The sequence below is a fragment of the Leptodactylus fuscus genome, chromosome 3 (assembly GCF_031893055.1).
Source record: "Leptodactylus fuscus isolate aLepFus1 chromosome 3, aLepFus1.hap2, whole genome shotgun sequence".
NCBI lineage: Eukaryota > Metazoa > Chordata > Amphibia > Anura > Leptodactylidae > Leptodactylus > Leptodactylus fuscus.
The window spans coordinates 74,638,868-74,658,627 of NC_134267.1; the positions used below are offsets into that span (position 1 = coordinate 74,638,868).

The 19,760-nt window shown below is 40.7% G+C and overlaps 1 protein-coding gene across 11 annotated transcripts in view; it reads right to left on the reverse strand.

Annotated features, from left to right (window-relative positions):
* AFDN (afadin, adherens junction formation factor) overlaps positions 1-19,760 on the reverse strand; it is a 185,676-nt gene that overhangs the window by 13,457 nt on the left and 152,459 nt on the right. For 2 of the 11 annotated variants that reach the window (XM_075267740.1, XM_075267739.1), the window contains exon 31: positions 15,752-15,787. The exons of the other annotated variants lie outside the window; for them this stretch is intronic. In XM_075267740.1, the coding sequence (XP_075123841.1) occupies positions 15,752-15,787 (36 nt within the window). The remainder of the gene's footprint in view (positions 1-15,751; positions 15,788-19,760) is intronic. 11 annotated transcript variants of the gene reach the window in all.

Sequence of the window (19,760 nt, forward strand, 5' to 3'; positions counted from 1 at the left end):
CTAGAAACGTGGAATCCTGTGATGTGAATAAGCCCTAACAAAATGAATGCCACTGTGCCTGCTAATAAGGAGGCTGTAGTCCCATTAAATATCTTAATCGGTTGGGGTGCCCAGAATTGAAGCCGACTGATGAGATACCAATGGTTTTTCCTAAGGATAGACCATAAATATTGAAGTCCCAGAGAATCCCACATCCATTTACTAAAATTCAACAAATGAATGCAATTTGTTCAAGATAAAAAATGTAAAAAGTACAGTGGCTTGCAAAAGTATTCATACCCCTTTAACTTTTTCAGTTTGTCACCTTTCAACCACAGACTTAAATGTATTTCATTGAGATTACAAATAATAGGTCAACACAAAGCAGCAGATTATTTGTGAAGTGGAAGGAAATGATACATGTTTTTTAAAAATTTTAAGGCAATAAATATCTGAAAAGTGTGCCGTGCAAAAGTATTCAGCTCCCTGTACTCTGATACCCCTTAATAAAATCCAGTGCAACCAATTGCCTTCATAAGTCACTTGATTAGTTAATAGAGTCCTAGATGTGTGTAATTTAGACTCAATATAAATACACCTGTTCTGTAAAGGCCTCAGTGGTTTGTTAGAGAACACTAGTGAACAAACAGCATCATGAAGAACAAGGAACTCACCAGACAAGTCAGAGGATAAAGTTGTGGAGAAATTTAAACCAGGCTTAGGTTATAAAAACATTTCCCAAGCTTTGTGCATCCCAAAGAGTACTGTTCAATCCATCATTCAAAAATGGAAAAAGTATTCTACAACTGCAAACCTACCAAGATATGGCCGTCCTCCTAAACTAACAGATTGAGCAAGGAGAGCACTGGTCAGAGAAGTAGCCAAGAAGTCCATGGTCACTCTGGAGGAACTGCAGAAATCCACAGCTCAGGTGGGAGTATCTGTCCACAGGACAACTATAAGTTGTGCACTCCACAAATCTGGCCTTTATGGAAGAGTGGCAAGAAGAAAACCATTGTTGAAAGAAAGACATAAGAAGTGCCGTTTGCAGTTTACCACAAGCCATATAGCAAATATTTGGAAGAAGGTGCTCTAGTCAGATGAGACCAAAGCTGAACATTTTGGCCTAAATGCAAAGCGCTATATGTGGTGGAAAAGTAACACTGCTCATCACCCTGAACACACCATCCTCACTGTGACACATGGTGGTGGCAGCATCATGCTGTGGGGAGAGTTTTCTTCAGCAGGGATAGGGAGGCTGGTTAGAGATGATGAGAAATACATCTGAATACAGAAAAATCCTGAAAGAAAACCTGTTGGAGGCTTCCAGCAAGACAATAACCTTAAACATACAGCCAGAACTACAGCGGAATGGTTTACGTCAAATAATTATTCATGTATTAGAATGGCCCAAGCAAAGTCAAGACCTAAATCCCATAAAGCATCTGTGGCAAGAAATTTAAATTGCTGTTCACAAACGTTCTCCATCCAAGAATGGGCAAAAATTTTAGTCTCTAGATGTGCCAAACTGGTAGAGACATACCCCTAAAGACTTGCAGCTGTAATTGCAGTGAAAAGTGAACCTACACAGTATTGATATAAGGGGGCTGAATACTTTTGTACGTCAAACTTTTCCGATTTTTATTTCATTAAAATTTTGATAACCATTAGAGATGAGCGAACACTAAAATGTTCGAGGTTCGAAATTCGATTCGAACAGCCGCTCACTGTTCGAGTGTTCGAACGGGTTTCGAACCCCATTATAGTCTATGGGGAACATATACTCGTTAAGGGGGAAACCCAAATCCGTGTCTGGAGGGTCACCAAGTCCACTATGACACCCCAGGAAATGATACCAACACCCTGGAATGACACTGGGACAGCAGGGGAAGCATGTCTGGGGGCATAAAAGTCACTTTATTTCATGGAAATCCCTGTCAGCTTGTGATTTTCGCAAGCTAACTTTTCCCCATAGAAATGCATTGGCCAGCGCTGATTGGCCAGAGTACGGAATTCGACCAATCAGCGCTGGCTCTGCTGGAGGAGGCGGAGTCTAAGATTGCTCCACACCAGTCTCCATTCAGGTCCGACCTTAGACTCCGCCTCCTCCGGCAGAGCCAGCGCTGATTGGCCGAAGGCTGGCCAATGCATTCCTATGCGAATGCAGAGACTTAGCAGTGCTGAGCCAGTTCTGCTCAACTACACATCTGATGCACACTCTGCTCTGCTACATCTGATGTAGCATCTGATGTAGCATCTGATGTAGCATCTGATGTAGCATCTGATGTAGCATCTGATGTAGCATCTGATGTAGCATCTGATGTAGCATCTGATGTAGCATCTGATGTAGCATCTGATGTAGCATCTGATGTAGCAGAGCCGAGTGTGCATCAGATGTGTAGTTGAGCAGAACTGGCTCAGCACTGCTAAGTCTCTGCATTCGCATAGGAATGCATTGGCCAGCCTTCGGCCAATCAGCGCTGGCTCTGCCGGAGGAGGCGGAGTCTAAGGTCGGACCTGAATGGAGACTGGTGTGGAGCGATCTTAGACTCCGCCTCCTCCAGCAGAGCCAGCGCTGATTGGTCGAATTCCGTACTCTGGCCAATCAGCGCTGGCCAATGCATTCTATTAGCCCGATGAAGTAGAGCTGAATGTGTGTGCTTAGCACACACATTCAGCTCTACTTCATCGGGCTAATAGAATGCATTGGCCAATCAGCGCTGGCCAATGCATTCTATTAGCGTGAGCTGAGTTTGCACAGGGGTTCTAGTGCACCCTCGGCTCTGCTACATCAGATGTAGCAGAGCCGAGTGTGCACACTCGGCTCTGCTACATCTGATGCACACTCGGCTCTGCTACATCAGATGTAGCAGAGCCGAGTGTGCATCAGATGTAGCAGAGCCGAGTGTGCATCAGATGTGTAGTTGAGCAGAACTAGCTCAGCACTGCTAAGTCTCTGCATTCGCATAGGAATGCATTGGCCAGCCTTCGGCCAATCAGCGCTGGCTCTGCCGGAGGAGGCGGAGTCTAAGGTCGGACCTGAATGGAGACTGGTGTGGAGCGATCTTAGACTCCGCCTCCTCCAGCAGAGCCAGCGCTGATTGGTCGAGTTCCGTACTCTGGCCAATCAGCGCTGTCCAATGCAATCCTATTGGAAAAAGTTTATGTCACAAAAATCACAATTACACACCCGATAGAGCCCCAAAAAGTTATTTTTAATAACATTCCTACCTAAATAAAGGTTATCCCTAGCTATCCCTGCCTGTACAGCTATCCCTGTCTCTTAGTCACAAAGTTCACATTCTCATATGACCCGGATTTGAAATCCACTATTCGTCTAAAATGGACGTCACCTGATTTCGGCAGCCAATGACTTTTTCCGATTTTTTTCGATGCCTCCGGTGTCGTAGTTCCTGTCCCACCTCCCCTGCGCTGTTATTGGTGCAAAAAAGCGCCAGGGAAGGTGGGAGGGGAATCAAATTTTTTTGGAGTTTGTCACGTGATGTTCGATTCGAATCGAACACATCGAACAGCCTGATATCCGATCGAACATGTGTTCGATAGAACACTGTTCGCTCATCTCTAATAACCATGTATAATTTTCATTCCACTTCACAATTATCTGCTACTTTGTGTTGGTCTATCACTTAAACTCTTACTAAAATACATTTAAGTTTGTGGTTGTAAGGTGACAAAATGTGAAAAAGTTTAAGGGGTATGAATGCTTTTGCAAGCCACTGTAGTAACAAAAAAGAGAAAATAGTCTACACAGAGGTTTGGATAAAGAGAAAACCTTGGTCTTTAAAGAGAATTTGCCTCCACTCCATCTAGTTCAGTAAACACGAACAAAATAAGATAAACTGGATCATCTTTTGTTATAACCCTTTGCTGTGCCATTCTTCTATTATTCCTCCTAGAAATATTTTAATAAATTATAGAACTGGATATTTTAAACTTCTTCCATGTGGTATCCACATGGAACATGCAGAGAGAAAAGTACTTCATGAACTACTTGACTCTCTGCATGACTCGTGCGGACACTGTGTAGAAAACACACGGACCCCATTATAGTCTATGAGGTCCATGTGCTTTCACTGCTCACCGCTTGTCAATGCATTCGGTATTCCGTTTGAGGGGGTCCCCAAGCGGACTTCCCGAACGCATATGTGAACCAGGCCTCAGAAAAATTGCCAAGGAAAGTAAAAATAATCCAAAATTATTCAATTACATAAATAGTAAGATTAAAAACTGAATGTAGGCTCTCCAAAATAATCTGATAGTGGAGGAGGAGGAGAAAAAGTACAACTATTAAATGCCTTCTTCTCTATGGTGTTACACAAGAAAATTCAATGGCCAGCAACATGATTAGGGGTAATGCTAACTCTCAATTAAATGTCATCTGTTACCTGCTTGTTACACATTTACATGCAAAGAGCTTTGGAAAGTATAGAAATATTAAGCCATCTAAAAAAAAATTTTCAATCCAATAAAACAGATGACAAATTTCTTCTAAAGATTACTTCTCTTTCCTGGCCAGTTAATGAGAAGTCTTTATTTCTTCATGAATAGCTCTGATTGTGTCTGGTGACATGTGAAGGAATTTTCTATGATTTGCTCAGCTTCCCACAATCACTTTTTTTAAAAAATAAATAAATAAAAGCTCTGCCTGGTGCTATCTGACCCTGGCCTCCATCTCAGTGCCATACAATACGATAAACACAGTGTAATATGGATTGAACACTGGACTCATTCTTAATGTAATCCTTGCTTGAAAGAGGCACATGTTCTTTAAGCCATGATTCTACTTGCTTCAGTATAGTCACTGGTATAACTATGGCGTTGCAGCTGTGACTTGACACAAAGTCAAGGGTGCGGGGGACAAACACACGTCACCCTCACCATACTATGATTGATTATTATTTCTGATTTTCTTTCATGGTTGGCAGTCTGTGTATCATAAATGTATTACCCCTACCCTCTGGTTCACTTAAATGAGATACTGTGAAGAATTCTTACACACAGTTACGTCAGTTTCTGCAGTGATGTCAGTGCCTTGGCACTCATCACACCTGCCTGGCATTGACAGTTCTGTACTCCACCATTGTATTCAGTACGAAAATTCCATTTGAGGCTGGAGAACACTTACTACATTGCAGAAGGTGAACACTACAAACAGCAACTAGATTTACAAACACATGATGCACATGGGGAACTAGTAAGTGGCTATTGCGTTTTACAACATTTTAGCTCCACTTAAAAGGTTGGTGCAAGGACTTTAAAAACTTGGCTGCTTTCTTCTTCTCTAGAAGCAATCAGGTCGGTTGGTCACATGGATGAAGCGGAGGTACTACCATGTGACCAACGAACATCAGATCACTACCAGAGAAGAAGAAAACAGCCATGTCTTTCAAAGTCCTGCACAACCCTTCTAAAGGAGAGCCAAAGTGGTACAAAATACAATTGTGCACGAAATGGTCACTTGCTTGTTCCCGTAGAAACCATTGGACTGCAGAAACCATCTGCAAGACAAAGTAGGCCATATTCCTGTCATGGCACAGACTAATCAATTCAAGTCAACCAGTTACTACAATCCTTTTTGCGAATCCATAATTACAAATGTGAACATTTTTTTTATTTTTTGTTAATGTACATTGGCCTTAGAGTGAGTAACAAGAACAGTATCCTCCCCCTGTTAAACATAATCACAGTAAGTTGGGGGTCTGTAAAACTAAAAAAAAACAAATGTGGTGTACGGCAGGTATTATGATCTTTGGGCAATAAGTCAGTCAGCCTTTAGCTTCTGGTATCCCATAACTTATTGCCCTGTTTTGTATAAGGGATATTAGATTTCATATATATTATTTTAAGTGACCTCTGCAGCTGCTTTTAATGCTTAGAAACGGTTAACATTTTTTTATGTAATTATCCTTTCTAAACAAACAACGAAAAAAGATCAATAACATTGGTCTAGATAAGTAGGATTATTTCTTTTTGTCGTTCTACAGCGAATTTGATAAATTTCTTATATAAAAAGATATGATGTGTAGAATTACCGTATATACTCGAGTATAAGCCGACCCGAATATAAGCCGAGGCCAAAGTAGGTGGGAGATTTAAAATTCAGTGAGTAGACATAGCTCTGCTCAGCAGTGCTGTAGGCTGCAATTCTCTAAAGTTGAGCTTGGCAACATGAATTTTATCTATGAGAGATCGATCTTCATGAAGACGTCCTATGTCCTGCAAGCAGCACTTCTCTCTGCATTTTTTATGTGGAAACCACACAGACCCTATTATAGTCTATGGGGTCCAAGGGTTTCCTTAGCTAACTGCTTTTTTTATGCAGATTAGATTTCAGTTTGGAGGATCCCCAAGAAAAAGTTCACTCTGTTGGTAATGACTCAATATAATATAGGTGTTTCACTTTTTAATAGTATTACTAAGAAAAAAAACAAAACCCTTTTCCATGATACTTTAAATTTATTGAGATGCATTTGTAAGGGGGCGTTCACACTACCGTTGGTGTCCGACTACAGTGTCCGTTGCTACTGTCCGTTCAAGATTTTAGCAACGGACACTAGCTGTGTCCGTTACAATTTCCATTCATTTCAATGGGATTTCATCTGTTGTCCGTTTGTGTCATCACACATGCAGGATTTTTTTGTCCGTTTGAAAAAAACGAACTGAAAGTGTCAGTTTTTTTTAATTTTTTTACATTGAGGTCTATGGGCAATGGAAATATAACGGACAGTAACTGATGGCCATCAGTTACTGTCCGTTATTTTCTGTCCGTTTATTTTCTGCACATGCTCAGAAAGCATAAACAGCAAAATGGAAAAAAAATGGACAGTATAAAAAACGGACACCAACTGATGCTTACTGATACTAATGTATCTGTTTTTTTAACTGATCCATTAAATGGATCAGTTAAAAAAACCGGACACCTTAACATCAGTTGGCGTCAGTTAATGTCCGTTATGATAGGTGTCCGTTTTTTTCTTTTAAACGGACACCTTCATAACTGACACCAACGGTAGTGTGAACGCCCCCTAGGAGACTGAGTCAGATCAGGAGTTGAGAAGAAGCTGGATTGTAGAGATATAAACAAAACCACCACAACACAAAATACAACCCCACATTTCCTATTTTTCGGGCTATAAGATGCACAAACCATAAGATGCACCTAGGTTTTAGAAGAGGAAAATGGGAGGGAAAAATTTGAAGCAAAAAATGTGGTAAAATACTTAATATATGGGCGTTGTAGTTTTGCAGAATATGGAAGGCCACATTGACAGGTGGCCCTGCAGCTGTACAGGGATGCATAGGGTATTTTTTTTTTTTTTTTTTTGCAAGGCCAGGTGTCCTTTCTAGTTACGCCATTTGGGGAATGTCTATTGCTTAGATCACGCTTTATTCAAATCAGAGGCAAAACAGTGAAAAAAACGGCAGTTCAGCACTTTTGATTCTATTTCCGGCAACGATGTTCACACTATGGGAGAAATATTTTTATAAGTTTGTAGACCGGGCATTTTTGGACACAGTAATTTTCAGCTTTTTTTTTTTTTTTTTTTTTTTTTTAAATTAAACTATTTGAATAGCCCCCTGTAAGGGGCTTGAGCCTGCAATCATTCGATTGCAAGTTCCATAGACTGCTATACAACTGTATTTTAGTCTATGGGAGATTTTATACATTACTATTGAAGCTGGTCAGAGACAATCTTACTGCCCAGGAGCAACTAAAACGGTACATACAACAGGTAGTAATGCCTGAGATTAGAGTCCACTCTGTACATTACAGTGGAGACCAGGTAGCTATGGTGACCATTTTGCAGTAGAGCGGCCACCATCATCTTTGCAGACCTGACATCCACCATAATAGCACGGCAGATGCTGGGATGAGTTTGCGCCACCGGGACACCCTCTTATACAAGCCCGGGGCATGCAGCATCATCCCACTCCTGCCGCTGCAGGAAGCCAGCGGCGGCATGAGTGTGGCAATGTATTCAGACTATAAGACGCACCCCCCATTTTCTTCCTAAATTTGGGGGAAAAAATGGAATGTTATAGACAAAAAATACATATAGACAAACTAGTTGGGTGAAATTGTTGATAAATTATAGTATGTATTGCCAGTGCAACGTACCCAATGCCAACAAGATATGCTGTACTAGGAAAAACATGGCTTCTAGAGAAGTACTTTACCCTTCAATAATGCACTGATGCGACTGCATCTTGAGTATGCCATCCAGTTTTAGGCACCAGTTCATAAAAGAGAGCTAGAGAGGGTTCAGAGAAGGGCAATCAAATTAATATGTGGTATGTCAGATATTACCATATTTTCGGACTATAAGACGCACTTTTTCCCCAAAAAATTTCGGAGGAAAATGAGGGTGCGTCTTATAGTCTAAAGGTACTTGATGCCACTGCTGGTTTTCTGCAGCAGCAGGAGTGTGGTAATACTGTAGGCCCCGGTACCTGTGCTGGCAGCTAAAATCCTCCCCAGCATCCGCCTTTCTATTATAGAGGATGCCAGGTCTGTAAGTAATGGCAGCCGCTCGCCATAACAAGGAGACGCCAGAGCTAGTGATCAGAGATCACAGGCATCAAAGTCCCCCCCCCCCCAAAGTTTTAAATTATCCCCTGGGCCGGTCCCCACCAGCCCCATACCTTTAGAATTGCAGGCGGCGAGGTCCATCTGTTCCGGTGACAGCCGGGAGCCTAATGAAGACTCCCAGGCCTGTCATGGCAATATTACTATCGCAGCCTGTCTATGACCAGCCGCGATAGTAATGTACAGAATCTCCCATAGACGGCAATACACTTGTATTGCCGTCTATGGGACTTGCAATCAAATGATTGCAGGTTCAAGCCCCTAGGTGGGGCTAATAAAATAGTGAAAAAAAAAAAAAACCTTTAAAAAAAAATATAATAAGAAATAAAATAAATAAAACCGCCGTGTTATTCTCACCGTTTGCCTCTGATTTAAATAAAAGGTGATCTAAGCAATAGACATTTCCCAAAATGGTATAACTAAAAAGTACTGGTCCCACAAAAAAAGCCCTATGCATCCCCATACAGTTGCAGGGTCACCTATCAATGTGGCCTTGCAGCCGTTGCAAAACTACAACTCCCATACATTAAATATTTTACCATTTTTTGCATGAAATTTTTTTCCCCCTATTTTTCTCCTCTAAAACCTAGGTGCGTCATAGTCCAGGAATATAACTTTACATAAATACGTAAATTTCCCCAATAAACTGTTATTTATTTCCACGAACCAAAAATGCTGACTATATATTAAACTATATTTAATTTCATCACAGGGTTCAAAAGAATTACTTTACTGTTCCAACATTATCTTCCAGCATTTGCTAACATTGCAAAACTTGGTGAACTTAAAGGACTACCGGAAACAAGATAGATAGATAGATAGATAGGTAGATAGAGAGAATGTTGGTCCAGGTGAGAGCCCAACTGCCAGTAGGAGTCAGTAAGCAATGTTTTCCATTTAATGGTGAATAGGTCTGTGCCATTAAAAAAATCCAGTAATTTTATCTAGTCAAAAATGTGACCATATACAGATTTTTTTTTATTTTTATTTTTTTAAATCTCTGAGGACAACAATACTGGAACTCCCAGATCAATACATTGATAGCAGTGAAGAGGAGTTTAAATGCCCTGGTAACTAAGCATACACTCTGTGCTCCATTTAATGTCTATGAGGCTGACTCCTTATGTGTTGGTCAATCATGTACATCATCAGCCACCCTGGATTGATTAGCCAGGTCTGACTGTCATTGTACACACCAGAAGTAACTTTTTTTTTCCCCATCTGACTTCATAAAATATGGGGTACTGATCTAAAAGTAATAAGTTACCCAAAATGGTATCAATAAAAATCACAGCTCATCCTGCAAAAAAAATTAAATCCTCAATTAAACTCTGAATACAAAAATAAAAAAGTCATGCCTCTCAGAATATGGCAATGCAAAAATGATTCATTTCTTCCCCTAAATGGATCTTTATTTTATTATAACACATAAAAATAAATAAATAAATAGTAATTCGGTACAGACAAAGAATAACGGTAAAAGGTTACTTATGCTGCATGGTGACCCAAAAATATTGTCAATAAAACATGCATGGCAAGCTGAAAAAGATAGATAAGACATCATGTGGCTACCTCACATCTACCCAAGATACCCAGCTTAATGTCGTATAAACGGATTCATGCAAGCAGCACTTTTCTTTCCACATGATTCATGCGGACACCGCGCAGAAAACATACAGACCCTATAATAGTCTATGGCAGGGGTCCTTAACCGCCGGTCCATGTTGCACCGGTCCGTGTACCAGCGGCTGACACTGACGCTCAAGGCTGGCATGGGGGGGGTCCTGTCAGTGAAGTACTTTCCCTTTTAAAATAGGGAAAGTATATGTCACAAGGGCACTGTGTAGCTGCAGCATTGGCTAATAGCAGCCAACGCAGGAGCTGCAGCTATGAGAGAGGAAGCTCCATTCAGCGCGCTTAGGATGCTTCACCCCCTCCCCCTTCTCTGGCTGTCCTCTGCCCACCAATGAGAGGGTGAGGAGAGCCCAGGAGGTGGGGCTTATCCCTATACAGAAGACCCTGCTGAGCTCCAGCCATTACATTCTGCACAGAAGAGAAAGAGGAAAGGAGAGCTTACTCTGCCTATTAATGTCAGGCATTTGGGGTTATTAATTTAGTTTTAGTAACTCTATGTTCCTCACATTAATGGCAATTAACCCCATCATGCCCTCACATTAACCCTTGTATGCGTCACATAAGGGTTACTGATGTGTGAGATATTTGGGGGTACTAATAATGAATATACTTATTATTACCTCCAGGTCTCTCACATAACTCTTATGTGAAGTACACAGGGGGTTAAATGTGAGGGACATGATGGGGTTAACTGCTATTGCTATGAGGCACATGGAGTTACTAAACTGTAATGCACATGACTGTACTTTTTATCCTCAATTGTAGATAAAATTATGGACTATTATATTTCAATGGTCCCCATACATACAGCCATTGTTTTGCAGCCGTAAGTCCGGGCCAAATTGAAGAACTACAAGTTATGGAGCAGGTCCCATAGCTGTCCTATACCTAGACCTTTTATGTCCTCAGAGATGGGTGGTATTATATACCACTAGAAAGATGACAATGCACTGAATTCACTGCACTGCCAGCTTTCACAGTATGTGCCCCTGTGCTGGAGGTATCGGTGCCATTAATTTCGGCAGCAATATCTTTTCAGAAGAGCGAGTCTTATAGCTCAGTGTCATTCCTGGGCTGTGAGGATCGCCCTCCTGACTGTACTCTTCCATAGCCTTGTACTATCAGAGGGGCGTTTTTTACCGCCCAGTGATGCCGCTAGGCTAGAAGGCTCACCTTTCCAACAGTGGAATGATATTGGTGCCGAAGCTAACTGCACCAATATCTCCATCATGGCGAATACTCGCAAAGTTGGCACAGCACTGAATTCAGTCGGCTTTCTAGCAGTATATAATACCGCACATCTCTGAGGACATGAAAGGTTCTCTTTAAAGTGATTCTACAATTAAAAATCATTTTTTTTCTAGTTCACATGTCAGAATAGCCTTAACAAAGGCTATTCGTCTCCTGCCCTTAGAAGTCGGGAGGGGAACAATATAAAGTAAAAACAGCTATTTGTATTATGGGGACAGAGGAGAATCTGGTAGTAAGTGGCTAATGTGACAGTATTTGGTCCTGGTATAGCGGTCAGCGGGTGATGTGACAATATTTAGTCCTGGTATAGTGGTCAGAAGCTGATGTGACAGTACTTAGTCCTGGTATAGCGGTCCTATTTGATAACTCTGTATATATAACTATTTTTTATTCTGGGAAAGAGCATATGCCTTGCTGCTTCTGCACCTGATCTTTAAAGATAAGGCACAGAAGCAACTAGTTTGCCTAGGCAAAAAACCTTACAAATTTACATTAAGAGCATCCCTGTAAGTACCAGTGATAGGCACTGCAGCACATTTAATTAACAGAATGTTAAAGGGGTTGTCCCATCACAAGGATCCTATCTATACTGCTTGTTAATGTGAATGTAAGACTTTTCCTAAATACATTGCTTCAGCAAAACTGCTTTGTTTGTCCACTATCTTACTTTATCCAATTCATTGTTGACACAGCCCTTGACTTATCTGCTCAAAAGTCAAGTGATGTATCTGCCTGCTCTCAGGGGGAGGGAGGAGGGGCTAAGTGCAGGGAGCGAGCCTGTGTATCTAGCTATTCCTGTGTCTACACCACGTGACCTAGCTTCCTGCTTTCAGATAAAGGAGGGGGGAAATGAGTGCTGGAGCTATTATATATTTTTAAAGCTTTTTTTTTTTTTTTTTTTTTTTTTTAACTATTTTATTAGTCCCCTGTTCTGTAAAAGCTAAATGGCAGTCCTTGACTCCTGTTCTCTGCCATTTGCCCAAACAGCAGTTTTCATACACATGTGTATGTGCAGCAAATTATGGGATCAGTTTCTCCTTTAGCCCTTGTAAAAACAAAAAATGAGAGGCTAAACTGACATTTTACTGTGAAAAATTATTCTTCGTTTTCACAGCCCAATGCTAGACACTTGTGAAACAAGTGTGGGGTCAAAATACTCACTACTCCAGAGATAAATTCCTCTAGGATAGGGGTCACCAAGGTTGGGCACTCCAACTGCTGTGAAACTACAACTCCCAACATGCTCTATTCACTTCCATGCTTGTTCCAAAACCAGCAGAGTATGCATGCTGGAAGTTGTAGTTTTACAATAGCTGGAGTGCTGAAAGTTGCCTACTCCTGCTCTAGCAGTGATTTCCTAAATGGGGTTACTGGGGAATCTCCATTGTACTGGTAATTAAAATTTGCTCTTCAAATGACCAGTAGTGCTCCTCTCCTTTGGCACACTGCCATGTGCCCAAACAGCAGTTTATATTATAAATAAGAGTAAATTTAAAGGGGATTAAAAGAGAATTCCAACATAAAGCAGAGATTTCGCAGACAATATTTATTAACTAATCTGTGTGGTATGGCTGTCTGAAAAGCACAATATGTAAAATTTTGCAAATTGCATATTTTTCCAGATTTTCACCAAATTTCCAATTTTTCATGAAAACAAAAAATTACCGTAACATGAAGTACAAAGCCCCCCCAAAAAATAAATAAATAAATTGAGTAAGTCAAAGCATCTCAAAGTTATTACCCAGTAAAGTGACATGTCAGACTTGGAAAATAGGGCTGAATCCTGAACATGCAAAATAGCCTGCATCATTAATGTGTTAAAAAGAACCTTTAAGGGCGGATTCACACACGTGCGCCCGATCTCCACTTTGTGGGTTTACGTCTTCTGCCTGAGAAACTGGACAGGAGATGGAAACCTGGCACTCAGTTTTCAAACCTATTCACTTGAATGGGCTTGCGAAGTGAGCGTCTTGCGCCCGTGAGTGTCTTGTGCCTCTCCGCGGCGAAAGTTTTTTTTTTTTTTTCTCTTGTTAACCGGACACAAAGTCCTGCATGTCAGAGTTTGTGTCCGGTTTAAAAAAAAAAAACGGTTTCACAGTGGACAAGCAGAAGAGGCACACGGGCGGACACTTTGCCGGGTTTCCGTCTACTATCCAGTTTCTCAGGCAGAAGACGGCAACCTGCAAAGCGGAGACTGACCATTTTAGAGCAGTTAGTTTTGGTGCCCAATATGCTACTTAGACTCTGTACTGTCAAGTAGACAGTGTTAGGCAGGAGCAGGAAAAGGGGCATGGAGCAGAACTCAGAATCACACCTGTTGTTTAAAGAGGACCTTTCACCACTTTTGGGCACATGCAGTGTTATATACTGCTGGAAAGCTGACAGTGTGCTGAATTCAGCGCACTGTCGGCCTTCCCGATCTGTGCCCGGTGTAAAGAGCTTACGGTGCCGGTACCGTAGTGCTCTATGGTCAGAAGGGCGTTTCTGACAGTTAGCCAGGGACGCCCTTCTGCCTCGCGGCGCCTATCACGCTGTGCTGTGGAGCGGGGAGGAACTCCCCCCTCCCGCTCCTGATAATGCTCGTCTATGGACGAGTACTGCGAGCAGAGGGAGGAGGCGTTCCTCCCGGATCCACAGCACAGCGCGATAGGCGCTGCGAGGCAGAAGGGCATCCCTGGCTGTCAGAAACGCCCTTCTGACCATAGAGCACTACGGTACCGGCACCGTAAGCTCTTTACACCGGGCACAGATCGGGAAAGCCGACAGTGCGCTGAATTCAGCGCACTGTCAGCTTTCCAGCAGTATATAACACTGCATGTTAAATACCTTATGAGGCACCAAAAACGAGCATTTATTGCTCGGGAACGGTTGGGTCTAGAGAAAAAATTCCAACTGTGCCAGAATAAGGCACCCCTATTAGACAAAAAAAACTGCTGGTCCTAGCAGAGGTGGTGAAAGGTCCTCTTTAAGCGCTCCTTGTACTGGAGCAGGGAACATCAATACTGGCATAAAATACACCACTCTTTATGAATTCCCCAATGCTTTTTTATGTTAAGCATATTTAATAAAGTTTTTTTTTTTTTACATTTTCAATGTCAATATCTAGATCTATATTTATATACAGAAAAATATCCTGGTATTTGCACTCTGTCCACTAAGCTTAATAGACGGATAAATGCCATTTCTGTAGGGGTTTTTCTTTGCAGTAGTAACTTCACTTAGATCAAAGACAAGAAGAAGGATTACAATTGACGATAACTCTACTACAGATAATACCACTGACCCATCATTGCATTCACTGTAGACTACAATAGATGTCACAGCTTAACTAAAAGATGATACATTCCCAGTAATGCACTTAGGTGTAACCACTGCTTTCTAAGCTCCTGCTGCACCTGTCAGGTGTTCAGATGACTTAATTTCCAAGCAAATATATAAGATGCAGATGCAAAGCCCTTTAAGGCTCTGCTGTGCCAGAGGAAGACTATCTTTCATTTGCATCAATAAGTCTTTAAAGTAGCTCTCTGACATAGAAGCAGATGAATGTGATATAGATATGCATCTTCTATTCTAACTTGTAACACTTCACAAAGTTTTATTTTGCAGCAGAAGACAAATTTTCAAGAGTTCCATTCATTTGCAATATGGGTCTCTCCAGAAATTAACATTTGGAGCCTTACATTAACACACAAAGAATAAGCAAGAAACCATCAACTTTAAACAGAACTACCTTTAGATACTGTAGCAAAAAGGAGGCAGGAGTTCAACAGATTAGGGATACTTATTTCAATAATTTTGTGATCACCTAAAAAAGAAGAATAAAGCCACTGGCTTCTTATCAGTTCTAGAAACAAAAAAATCTGACTTTAGCAAAAAGGATCTGACATAAAACATTAAAATGCATAATAAGTTATCAACAGGGATTGGCAACCTTTGGCACTCAAACTACATAGGATCAGATGCTGGCAGTATCTTAGTAAACTTACTTTAGTACTAGGAATACTAAAAATTGCCAGTCCCCAAGTTACAATAAAACAAAATTTACAACAACATAAATAAATGTAAGAAAGAGAAAGAATAATGACACTGAGCTACTAGTGAAACTACTTCCAGGCATGGCATGCTTTAAGAAACATGAAGGAATTGTCCTCATAACGGTACACTAAAGACGAAGCAAAGACAGCACATATACCACTACAGAAGATGTGAACATTATTAAGAGTTATAAGAAGGGAAGAGTAGGAAGATGTTGAGTAGAGAAAAGAAAACAGAACATACCAAATCTAGAACAGAGATTGCTGGAACAGCAGTCTGCTGCAGATAGCAAAGAGGAGAGGGGAAAAAAGATGCTAAGTGAAATAATATTTAACTTGTGTTTTCATAAGACAATTCCTCTTTTTTTTTTTTCTTTTTTTGTTGCTCCAGCCATAATTGTGTCCATGCACCTAAGAAGCAAATTAAAGAAGCGGGGTCGTGTACTCTCGACACTTATAGGCTACAGAATGAGGAAAGGTCATACAGTTATTTAGTTAGTGGATACAAATTATTTCTATTACTTTAAAGGGTCAAACACTTTTCATAACAAAAGTTATACTGAATAGCACAGAAATATCAACTTTGATAATGGTTTAATTCTGTAACGAATATACTGGCTTTACCAAACAATGTACCATTACGCCCGGAACAACTGGAAGTATCATGTGGAAAAGATCAATAAAAGTTCATAAAGAAAAAGATAGGACTGTATATATAAAAGTAAATTCTAAACAATAAAATATTTTAAAGGTCATTCCCATCTCAGGCTTTCATGACTAAGATGGGGATAGCCCTATCTAATGACCTCAGCTCCCTGAGGTGGGAAGGATGTATGGGACTGTTAAACAGGTCTCTAATGCTACTTCCAAAGTTATAGAAACAGTGCAGGATGGTCTAATCTGTACGTTTTCATAACTCATGCAAGAGTGTGGTTATGAATATGAGATGGAAATATAACTTAAGTCATAAATAAATTCTATAATTTAGAAACCCCTTTTTACAATAAATTCACGTAGGAATAGCTTTAAGAAAGGCTATTCTTCTCTTACCTTATTCTGATTTGCGCCACCGCTCCTTAGAAATATCTTCTTTCTTCCTTATGTAAATGAGTTTTCTCGCAGCACTTGGGGCATCCCCAGTGCTGCTTGAAAACTCTCCATCAACGGCCTGTGTCTTCTTCACTGCTATGTCTTCTTCCTTCTTCTCTCGCGCTCCTGCTTCTCTGGGTTCATAAGCACCGACTGCGGCTGAACGGGAGAGGCCACAGGAAAATGGCCGACTGACATGTGCAGTTGGAGCTTTTGAACCCAGAGAAGAAGGAGCGTGAGAGAAGAAGGCGGAGGCGGTGAAGGAGACAGAGGCCATCACTGTAATTTTCAAGCAGCACCGGGGATGCCTCCAGTGCTGGGAGAAAACTCATTTGCATAAGGAAGAAAGAAGGAATTCCTCAGGAATGGCGGTGCAGATCAGAATAATAAAGGCAAGAGAAGAATAGCCTTTCTTAAGGCTATTTATTGTAAAAAGGGTTTCTAAATGATAGAGTGTGCTTCGAAGATGGCTTCTTTGCTTTGATGTAATAGTGTCAAAATTTAACATAAGCCAATATTTGAATGCACAAAAAAAAACTAAAAAATCCCTCAAATTTATCCATTTAAAAAGCAAAAAAACTACTAATGATGCCCAAAGTCTCACACTTTTCTTTCAAGTATAAGGTGGAATTCTCCTTCATACAGTAGCGTACATCAATACAAGAACACAATGCTCTCCTCCTTTACTGTATAGCTTTGCTCCTACAATTCATAAATGAAAATTCATTCACCTGTCAGCTCTCCCTAACAAAATTCACTCTCTATTGTCAATTTATACTGGATATAGCAAATGCCAAAGGCAGTGTTGCTTCAAAAAGCTCCATCTCCAGTTTCATACTACCAAGAAAAGTGCTTCTGGTTTTGGCAAAGTATTTGCAATAACAACCCGCCCCCCCCCCCCCCCCCCCCCCCTGGTATTTGCTATTTCTGTAAATGCTGGCAATAAAAGGTGAGTACCTGACAGATCTCACAACACTAAGCTATGGCGTTGTTAGGATAAAAGAAAAAACACAATAGGTTAATAAAGCATATTACGAAAATGTTCACCGTACCTCTCCACCTAAACACTAGCAAAAGTGACAACAGTATTACTTTAAGCAAGGAATGAGTAAGGTGGTTTGTTTCCTAGTTCATAGAGTTGAGAGGCAATAAACAGCTAAAAAAAAAATTAAAAAAATGTAATCACTCTCCCTTCTCCAGAACACACACAAGTCAAAGAGTACTTGCACATTAGGTATTCCTGAAGCCGAAAATGGTTATAAACTTATACTGTTTTTTTATTTAGCGGTTTTGTCTGGGGGCTTATTCCAGTGGAAATCCTTGCAGCATGTGACTGCTAAAGCCAATCAGCAGCTTCAGGAAAGGAACCGGGATGTCAGATGTGAGTGACGTCAAGGTTCCTTTCCAGAGGCTGCTAATTGACCTCAGTGGTCAATTACAATGAGGACTTTTGCTGGAACAAGCCACAGGGCGCCACTGGAGTGCTGGAGACAGGAGAGTAGGTTTTATTAAAAAATAAAAATATAAAAAATTTCACCTTCCCCAGCCTCCTGACAGAAATCTAATTCTTGAACAACCCTTCATTCTCCGCTGTTGCTAGATTTTTTTTTTAATTTTTTTTTAAAATAAGAATGGCTTCTCTTCACTTGCAATAATAAAAGGAAATGTTTGATATGCATTTCAGCTATACAACATAGCTATTAAAATGAAAACCAGAAGTTAGCCATCAACTTGTAGATTAGCATGGATTTCTCTGGTATACAACTCCATACACGCCTGCCACTCATAAAAAGGACATCACTATATCTTACCATATACCAGTGCTATCTCATCATACATACAACTATTGGGGGAGAATTATCAAGACTATAATTTGTATGCGTTGCAGGAGGATGCACTTAATTTATGATGGGACACATGCCACATCATATATTAAATATGCACTGTTGTTTCAACAAATGAATAGCATAGGCAATTATAAGAAAGTCTGTAATATTAAAGCTCAGGAAATAAGAGAATACAAGACACTGAATAGAACCTTTCCAATATTGTGCAAGCGACCATTTTTCCATGGCCTGTGCACCTGCGCAGTCTGCTCAAGGCCGAAGCCTAGAAATTACGAGCCTACGCCGGAAGAATACATTGAAGATGACACTGCAGATGAAGAAGGAGGCATCACTAGAGACACTTCTCTGGCAGCGGTGGGGGCGCCCCTATCGCTGTTTGAGCGCTGGGGCCTGCCCTCATCACTGCGAGAGAACTAATTTGCATAGCGGTAAAAACCGGTATTTCTAAGGAACGGCGCAGTGGAGACCACGTCTAAAGGTAAGAGACAAATAGCCTTTCTAAAGGTTATTCCGACGTCTTATCCACAAAAAAGGTTTTAATGGTAGAATCCCTTTAAAGTAAATGATATTCAACTGCAACAATAAAACTAAAAACAACATACCACCTTTTCTGAGGAGAATAAAAATCAAAAAAATAAACCTGATTGTTTTGGACATGATCTGATTTCACAGGCTGGAGCAGATCCTGAAGAGCCTGGCTACCAACCTGGGCTATAATATACAGAGGCAACCATTGGGTAGACTATAATTTACACCAGTTCTCTCTGACAAATTATAATAAATTTGACAGGACATGGCATCTTTGTCCCAGCCAGTTATGGCGCACACACTTCGTTTTACAAAAATGAAGTAGGTGCCAAAAAAACTGTAAAAGGGCACAGTATAGCCCAAAAACAGTTTTTAGACTTCAAGCCAGAAACTGCCATACAGGAATTGATAGATTTCTCCCCACTGCGCTACTGTTCTTATTGCAACAAAAACAACTCTAGTTCTCATCCATTTAAAACCTAACACCAGTTTATCGTTTTCCCTTCACCATACAAAGAGATGCTCATTATTTATGGAAATGCCAACAAGAGGGATTTTATTAAAACTTGTAGTCAACCTATGGGCATTATTTCGGAACAGTCATCATATAGAGGTGTACGTTGTCAGAGTGGGCCACTTTATTGGCGTACAATAAATCTATGGATGCTTAAAATACTGTCAGTTTAGACATGTATTTTTTGTCACTGGCTTTTTTTTATTAATTATTAATAAGGAGGCGGCTCTCTGGTGAGTGTAATGCTGAGGTTTGCAGAAGAAGAAAAAGTCTAG